At 43.4% G+C, this 8,778-nt stretch overlaps 1 protein-coding gene across 1 annotated transcript in view; it reads right to left on the bottom strand.

The window, feature by feature from the left end:
* LOC117938286 (phospholipase D1-like) overlaps positions 1–8,778 on the bottom strand; it is a 43,161-nt gene that overhangs the window by 16,694 nt on the left and 17,689 nt on the right. The window contains exons 2-9 of the mRNA XM_034862809.1: positions 7,011–7,181; positions 5,358–5,521; positions 3,745–3,887; positions 2,551–2,656; positions 2,387–2,452; positions 2,241–2,299; positions 1,136–1,228; positions 511–663 (exon numbers count right to left, since the gene is read on the bottom strand). Coding sequence (XP_034718700.1) covers positions 511–663; positions 1,136–1,228; positions 2,241–2,299; positions 2,387–2,452; positions 2,551–2,656; positions 3,745–3,887; positions 5,358–5,521; positions 7,011–7,149 — 923 coding nt within the window. The 5' untranslated portion in view covers positions 7,150–7,181. The remainder of the gene's footprint in view (positions 1–510; positions 664–1,135; positions 1,229–2,240; positions 2,300–2,386; positions 2,453–2,550; positions 2,657–3,744; positions 3,888–5,357; positions 5,522–7,010; positions 7,182–8,778) is intronic.

Genomic DNA, 8,778 nt, shown 5'->3' with positions numbered 1-8,778 from the left:
GACGCACACACATGCACACACACACGCACACACACACACGCACGCACGCACACGCACACACACACACACACACACACAGACATACACACACACACACACACACACACTCTCTGTAGGTGGTAGTTCATTCATGGAGACTCATAAATAAATAAAATACTTCACGATGTACCTTTGTACTTAATAAGACATTTAATATTCTCAATTTTATTCCAAATGCATGTGAAAAGAGAGCAAATCAGACTTAAAAAAGATAGCTATCGCACTATGCTCTTGCTCAGCATCACAACTTCTTGATGATACCAATGTTTCAGCCCCACCGGACCTTTGTCAAGAGCATTTAATTTATTTTTGGGTAAATACTCTCGACATTAAGTAAGTGTCATTAGTGTCATTCGGCAAAAGTTGCCCCTCAAATATTTTGCTGTTCCTCCTTCATTGATTAAGTGCCTTAAATTAAATTAATTGCCTTAAAGAAGCAGCTACGTCAAAGCACCCGTGGGCGTCACCCACCTGGACAGACTGTCGACGCGGACGCCGTGTTTGGTCTCCGTGTCGCTGGAGTCCATCTTGATGCTGAACTCTTTGTCAAACAGCATCACAAAGGAGATGGCGCCCGAGTCGGGCTTCATGTACAGCAGGAACGAGTCCTTCACCACCAGCCAGCTGCACACACACACACACACACAGACACACACACATGCACACACACAACACAAGTTTAATATAGTAAAACACAAGAGTACTCTCTGTGATTCACAAATAAACTGAAAGGTTGAGCAGATACTTCTTGGAGCCAACCATATGATCTAAACCACTTTTTGGGAAATATAGCTGGAAGTGTTTGAGCACAATATTTAACGTACACTGTATGTATGCGTTTATTTTTCGTAGTATTTCATTTATATTTATATTCTGTGCTTTGTGACTGATTTTGCTGCTGTATCACCGAATTTCCCATTTTTCTTGGTATCAATAAATATCTATCTATCTATCTATCTATCTATCTATCTATCTATCTATCTAATGTGTCTATAGATCTCAGCCGTTGGCAGGTGATTGTTAGCTGTGTGTGTGTGTGTGTGTGTGTGTGTGTGTGTGTGTGTGTGTGTGTGTGTGTGTGTGTGTGTTCACTCACCGTTTGGACCAGCGATAGCACATTTTGCTGCGACCACAGCAGTTCAGGCCGGGAATCCGATGGCCGCCGGATCTCTTCAGGACCATTCCTTCTCTGAAAGACAAGAAAAATCTGCTGTTCTTGCCAACAAATAGTGTAAATCTGTGCCTGCGAAACCACAGCTGGAGGCTCTGCATGTTACAGTACACTGACTGGATCATTGGATAATCTAGTGCAGCACTGTCAGAGGTTCTCACAGTAGTTGCTTGAAGGGAAATAATTTCAGTCCGGCTCTGTGTCATCTTTGTGTGGGCAGGGCAGATGAACGGTGTAGCATCAGCGCACGGAGCTCGGAGCAGCCGATGTCCGCTTAAATCCAGCGGTGACGCGCGTCGAGGCAAGCTACACACTGTTCATCTGCACACACTGACCACAAAAACACTCTCAACTAAATACTTACACAATACTAACAGTTTTGCCAGAATATTATGGCAAATTTCGTTCATTTGTAAATGAAGTTGGTATTTTTCAATGTAAATATATTTGTGATTCTCCTTTTATTGGGAGGTACTTTTGAGACTGTGCAAACTGTGGGCTCGTTTCATGTATAACAGTAGGCTACATCATGATACGTATTGGCTAAGGCTAACGATACTAAGCCGACGTCACGACCAAACGGGCAAATGCACAAATGAAATGTACCGGCCAATTTTGGGAGCCAATCAAGTTCTTACAATTGGAGTGTAGTTCAGATTTGCAGTGAATCTGTAACAAGGTGAAACTGTTTAACTTCAGATTGGAGAAGACCAAGTCCTGATCAATTATGTTCAAACATCAACTCTTTGCTTTATGACGTCCACAAATCAACGTTAATGGGCATGAAACTGATCTTAAATAATCCACTTTTAGTTCCACTCAGTGTGTTTATTTTCTTTAAAGAGTATCTCAACTTTAAATCCACCAGATTAAACGGTCTGGATGGTCAATTTGTCATTCAGGTCTTAGTCTGCATTGTTCAATGTAATGGAAGTTTTTTTTTAGGACCAGGCTAGTGTTTTAAAGCACTAAATGTAAGATTTTAAATACCAAAACAAGTGTTCAAAAATACGTTTGAAGGTGTTCTTACAAGCCTTTTGGTCCCAGATCGTGGATAAAGGACAGCTGGCTCACATCGATGAACTCCATCTGAAAGAGAGAAATAAGTGTTGCATATTTAAATCTTTTCCAGGACATTATCGTCTATTATTGGGTTTGGTTTTTATTCGTCCCTACCGTCGCGTGGTAGTTCCTGTACATCGGCATCTTCAGCAGGTTGTTCAAGTAATCTTCCAGCTGTTTCTGGGACAAACACAAATTAGAGAAAAATCAGCCGATGCTTTAAAATTAGACATCAAAAAGTGTGAAAACAAGAGATTCTGCTCTGTGAATCGTGGTACCCTGCGACTGGAAACTTGCTCCTCTCTGCCCAGCTCCTCCCGTCCTCCTCTGGGGAGGTTGGGTATCATCTCGCTCCTCGTCGCCGTCTGCCTCTTCACCGTGTGACTGCAGAGAGAAACCACAGGAGGAGAGGATGCCGGTTCAAATCCCAGGAGGATGGTGACAAAAGTGTTTTCTATGAAGTTATAGCAACTTTCCCAAAGGTTTGTGTGAAGGAGACAACAGGAACACACCGTGCGTTAAAGACAAAATATCTGAGGGTCCGATCAGAGAGGCTAACAAGTCTTGGAGCTAAAGTCCGAGTCAAGTCTCAAGTCTCTGGTCTAGAGTCCAAATCAAGTCTCGAGTCTCTGGTCTAGAGTCCAAGTCAAGTCTCAAGTCTCTGATCTAGAGTCCAAGTCATTTCCAGAGTCTCTAATCTACAGTTCAAGTCAAGTCTCAAGTCTCTGAGCTTAAATCCAAGTCAAGTCTCTGATCTAGAGACCAAGTCATGTGTCTGATCTAGAGTCCGAGTCAAGTCTCAAGTCATTGAGGTAGAGTCCAAGTCTAGTCTCTGATCTAGAGTCCAAGTCAAGTCTCAAGTCATTGAGGTAGAGTCCAAGTCAAGTCTCAAGTCATTGAGGTAGAGTCCAAGTCTAGTCTTTGATCTAGAGTCCAAGTCAAGTCTCTGATCTAGAGTCCAAGTCAAGTCTCAAGTCATTGAGGTAGAGTCCAAGTTGAGTCTCTGATCTAGAGTCCAAGTCAAGCCTCTGATCTAGAGTCCAAGCCAAGAGTCAAGTCTTTGAGGTAGAGTCCAAGTCCAGTCTCTGATCTAGAGTCCAAGTCAAGTCTCAAGTCATTGAGGTAGAGTCCAAGTCGAGTCTCTGATCTAGAGTCCAAGTTGAGTCTCCCATCTAGAGTCCAAGTCAAGAGTCAAGTCTTTGAGGTAGAGTCCAAGTCAAGTCTATGATCTAGAGTCCAAGTCAAGAGTGAAGTCTCTGATCTAGAGTCCAAGTCAAGTCTATGATCTAGAGTCCAAGTCAAGAGTCAAGTCTTTGAGGTAGTCCAAGTCAAGTCAATGATCTAGAGTCTACAGCAAGTCCTGAGTCTACATACAGTTTACACTGTCCCTAATCTGAGCTCCCGAGGGACTCCAATCCAGACCTGATCCAATCCAGAACCAGAGAAGCCAGAAGAAGCCCTGCGGCGTTTACCTGCGTGACGGCAGCGGCAGCCTCATGAAGGTCTTGTACGTCCTCAACTCTCTGTGGAGATCCATGAAGTGCTTCTCCTTCCTCTTCACCAGCCACGTGAACTCGCCGTGTTTCAACTCGATCTTAAACACCGCCGGCAACGACTGAGCACACCGCACAGACACACACCTTTACTGCTTCACATTTGGCACTTCATTGTCAAATTATTATATATTGCAAAGGCAAGTATGGATTGTGCAGTACAACGTTCCCTCTTTAACCTGTTGTTTCTTAATTAATGTTCCTGCTGCATTAATGTGTATGTTGCATTTTTACTGCTGTAGATGTTTAAGGTTGTGCTCATTTTAACTCCTTAATCCTGTGTATTGTTGGTTAGTTTAATCTACGGCGATGCATCATATTCTATAAGATCATCATTCGTTTGTGGCGTTGCCGTCCTGTGAGAACCCCTCATGGTGTCGGAAAAACAGCCCCGTTTTTGAGCTTTGGTACGACCCAAGAGGCTTATTAAAGACTTTAATTTGCTTTAAGTAGCAGAATTTTCTCACCACAACAAGTTCCGTCCAGAGACTATTGTGCAGAGTTACCGTGGCTCCGCCTGGCGCTTAGCCTCGCCCATGACGGCTGTGATTGGTTTAAAGAAATGCCAATAAACCCGAGCACGTTTTGGTCTGGCAATGCAAGACTACTGTCTAACTATCAAGATTGCTATACAGCGGCAGCAACGCAAACCGACTGTGGATCACGTGTGAATCACGACTCAATAAGCGCTCCCCGGTATGTGACTGTCATGGATGACTGGCTGTCAGTCAAATTCTTCGCCATGGCAACACGTAACATCGAAGTCCCCTGATTAGTGGGGCCTCATTAGTGGGACCAGACCACCACAACAGCTGCGGCTGTGCCAACAGTGATCAATTTGATGGAAACCAGTACCTTGGGTTTTATCTTTACAAAGACCGGATACCACAGGTAAGACTGCTTTGTCTTGCGTCTAAAAAAGGTGACTTAATTTGGGACTTGACAAAACCTGTGACTTAACTTGACCCCCCAACTTTCTTGAGAATTGGACCAAATGACTTGAGACTAACTTGGGACTTGAGCAAAGAGGACTTGACAGTACTGAACCCTCATGTTGTCCTCATGTTGTCCTATATCAATGTTCTTTTTAATTCCCCAAAACAACATGATTGATCCCAGACCATGCTCTTTGGGGTGATTTTAATGGGTCATTTTGGGGCGTCTTATTCAATTTTATATCTTTTAAAAAATATATTGAAGTGTTTTTGAAATAGTATTGAGTAAAAGTTGACATATTCCAGTCTGTGATTATCATCAACATCCATTCCTTTAATTTTAGTCTCAATAATTCCTAATTTCTGCTTTTATAACTCAAACATTAGGTATAATTTCCTATGAATGAGGTTTATTGACCATGTATTAAAAAAATAACTGTAAAACCAAAGTGAATAAGTTAGTGTTACGTTAATGTTAAATGTAAACAAAAGTGTCAGAAACGTAAGAAAAAGTTAAAAATATCAATAAAGAGCTACAACAGGTCTACGAGGTGTGTGTGTGTGTGTGTGTGTGTGTGTGTGTGTGTGTGTGTGTACCTTGTTGACACTCCTCTGCGACGTGACGTTGAAGCGGTCCTGGTTCTTGGTGAAGCGCTCCACCTCCAGGATCTTGGCCGTGATGGGAGAGGACAGGAACACTTTGGCCTCGGGCTCCTTGAAACCCAGCGTGTGGTAGATCACCATGAAGGGCAATCGCTCGCCTGGGGGCATCAAGACTCAGGACGTTAACCGGCATATAGAGCAGGTCTAGACCGCTCTGTAATTTACAGGTAGAGCAGGTCTAGACCGCTCTGTAATTTACAGGTAGAGCAGGTCTAGACCGCTCTGTAATTTACAGATAGAGCAGGTCTAGACCGCTCTGTAATTTACAGGTAGAGCAGGTCTAGACCGCTCTATAATTTACAGATAGAGCAGGTCTAGACCGCTCTATAATTTACAGATAGAGCAGGTCTAGACCCCTCTATAATTTACAGATAGAGCAGGTCTAGACCGCTCTGTAATTTACAGGTAGAGCAGGTCTAGACCGCTCTATAATTTACAGGTAGAGCAGGTCTAGACCGCTCTATAATTTACAGGTAGAGCAGGTCTAGACCGCCCTTTAATTTACAGGTAGAGCAGGTCTAGATTGCTCTATAATTTACAGGTAGAGCAGGTCTAGACCACTCTATAATTTACAGATAGAGCAGGTCTAGATCGCTCTATAATTTACAGGTAGAGCAGGTCTAGATCGCTCTATGATTTACAGATAGAGCAGGTCTAGATCGCTCTATAATTTACAGGTAGAGCAGGTCTAGACCAGACTAGACCACATCATTTACAAGGACCCTACAGTTCTAGTAGTTCCCTCCAGAACACGCAACCGTGCGATACGTGAGCCCCGTCTCTGCGTAAAGTGGAGTTTTTTCTGCATGTCTGTACGACAGCCAATCACAAACATTATCAGATCTTAGTATGCTGCGTGCTGATTGGCTCACTGACGCTGATGAGATTTTTAATCCTTATGCTATTCAACGACAAAATAAATTTTTTGATACTTGATACTAATGAGACAATCGGGTCGGTGTCGAAAAAGTTACAATAAAGCTAAAAAAAAACTAAATTAAAAATAAGTTGATATGAATAGTTTTTACCCTTGTATGGTATTCAGGTCAAATTGACCCATCTCAAATTTTTTTAAGAAAAAGAAAATGGTACAATTTAAATTTTTTCTACCTGAAATCAACGGCCTTTTCTTATTTCCTGTGAGAAACATGTATTTCTGACTCAATTCAGAGAATTATTCTGGATATGACCTCTTATGTTGTTTCCATAGTGGATTTTTAACATGAATTATAACCAAAATGACACAAAACGAACCCCCCTTCCATGTTTAATAGTGTGCAAGTAGAGACTGATGCATTCCCTGAACATAGATGTTATCTCAGCTGTTGGAAATTGAGATAAAGACAATATTTGTTAATGGATTATAAAGTAAAAAAAAAATTCAGAATTGTTTTTAAAACCCAAAATAAGTCCCGGGGCCAATATGACCCGAGGGACCCAAGAGGGTTAAAGGGGCGGGATCCAAAACGTACAAGATTAAAAACACGCCAGACCCCGTGGAACACGCGTCATACACAGATGTACGCAGCGACGAGAGAGGCCACGCAGGCGGGGTGCACACACACACACACACACACACACACACACCTGTGTCGCAGGTGTCGGTCGTGTCGTACTCTCCGTCCTCCAGGTCGAGCTCGCGGGTGTCCAGCTTCTCCATGATGCCCGTCATGTCGTTAGCAACCAGCTGCAGGGTGCTGGACGTCGGTTCGGACTGTCGATTCATGGCTAGCACTCGGTCCGGAGCCCGGGGCTCACCTGGAGAGACAGGTGAGGAAGGGAAGCGAGTGTTGAAACCAAAAGGAAAGGGTTAAAATTACATCTTTTCATTTTATTACTGTGCGTATTGTTGGGATTTAAAATGTTATGTGCTTAAACACTGTGTGTGATTTGCGTTATTCATTAGACATTGAAGCCAAAAGCAATATTTCAACATAATAAAGACATGTTGGTCATGCATTAGGTTGGTTGGTCATGCATTAAGTTGTTTTGCAGTACTTCTGTTCTATAATATAAGATGTTCTGGTATATTCCGTTATAATCCAGCTCTCCTAAATATGTCAGAAGCAGTACTGATGGTTTTGGGACCCGTCCCGTGTCTGGTTGTGGTTCCTCTCCCCAGCCCAACTAAAGGGCGACCGGTCATGTTTTCCTTTGCTCTGCAGGTCCTGAAAGGGTCATAAACTTTCAGTCACATTCCAACTGAAAAGACAGCGAATAAGCACACGAACACATCGCACCACTGTGACCTGGAGATTTCTCTGATTTGGTTAAAGCACCACAGGTCAACCATTCAATATCGACATCCAGGTATTTGGTCGAACATAGCGTGATATTTGAATTTCTCCACATCGCCCGGCCCTACTGTGGAGCTGTCGTAGGGCTGACAATTGGTCCTTTAAAATATATACCAAATGAGATTTGTTACACGTGTTCATCAGTAACGTGGATGTGAAAACTAAGTGGCAAAAAAAACACACAACAGCAAGAAGAACAGTTGGATAAGTTTGGAAAATAACACGACTTTACAACATGACTCCTTGGATTGGATTGTCCAATAGACGACTATTTTGGGTCCACCTCTACAGGACGTACTGTACGTACGACACACGCAATCATCATGTCATGCCACTGCCAATTTAAGGATGTTATGGGACCACGTCCCATCTGTAAAACAGGACATGTGATCAGGGATTCTCTCCTGGCTCCGCTGCTGTTGTCGCTGCGGTAACTGAACCCCAGAGCGACGCTTCTGCAGTGAAGCTGCAGACGCCGAGTGTCTCGTCTGTCTGTCTGTCCTCGCGCTCTCGCTTTAAGTCTCTCTGATGGATTTCTTCACTTCCTTTTAAACGGCTTATTGTGTCCCTTAGCTCTCCATCTGTCTTCCGTTGCCCTCTACGTCCAGCTGTCTCATGTTCACACACCCCTGCAGCTACACTTCCATTTGTCTCCTCGCAGCCTCACGTCAGACGAGACAACAACGGGATCAGCAGAGGAGAAGCACAGGACCTGTCCTCAATATGTGTGTGTGTGTGTGTGTGTGTGTGTGTGTGTATTAACTTGAGGGGTTTCCACTGACCCAGAGACACTGACATTGCAGCGTGTGGGTGAGAAACAGAGAGACAGTGAAGACACCTCACTGCACCCAAACTAACACTTAAATATCTCATCCGTCATTAATGATGCAGTCAGGACCCGTGAGCCAATCAGAAACAAGCAGCCACAGGTGCGTGAACGCTTCACGGATACTGCTTCACTGATGGAAAATCAGCCGGCAGTGTGACAGATTTCACTTTTAAAACTATTTATTTTAATTGAATTATGACATCATCCAGAACCTATTATGTGTCACCCC

Source organism: Etheostoma cragini, chromosome 22, assembly GCF_013103735.1.
Source record: "Etheostoma cragini isolate CJK2018 chromosome 22, CSU_Ecrag_1.0, whole genome shotgun sequence".
NCBI lineage: Eukaryota > Metazoa > Chordata > Actinopteri > Perciformes > Percidae > Etheostoma > Etheostoma cragini.
The sequence above is the reverse complement of the archived record's forward strand: the minus strand, read 5'-3'. Positions and strand labels throughout refer to the sequence as shown.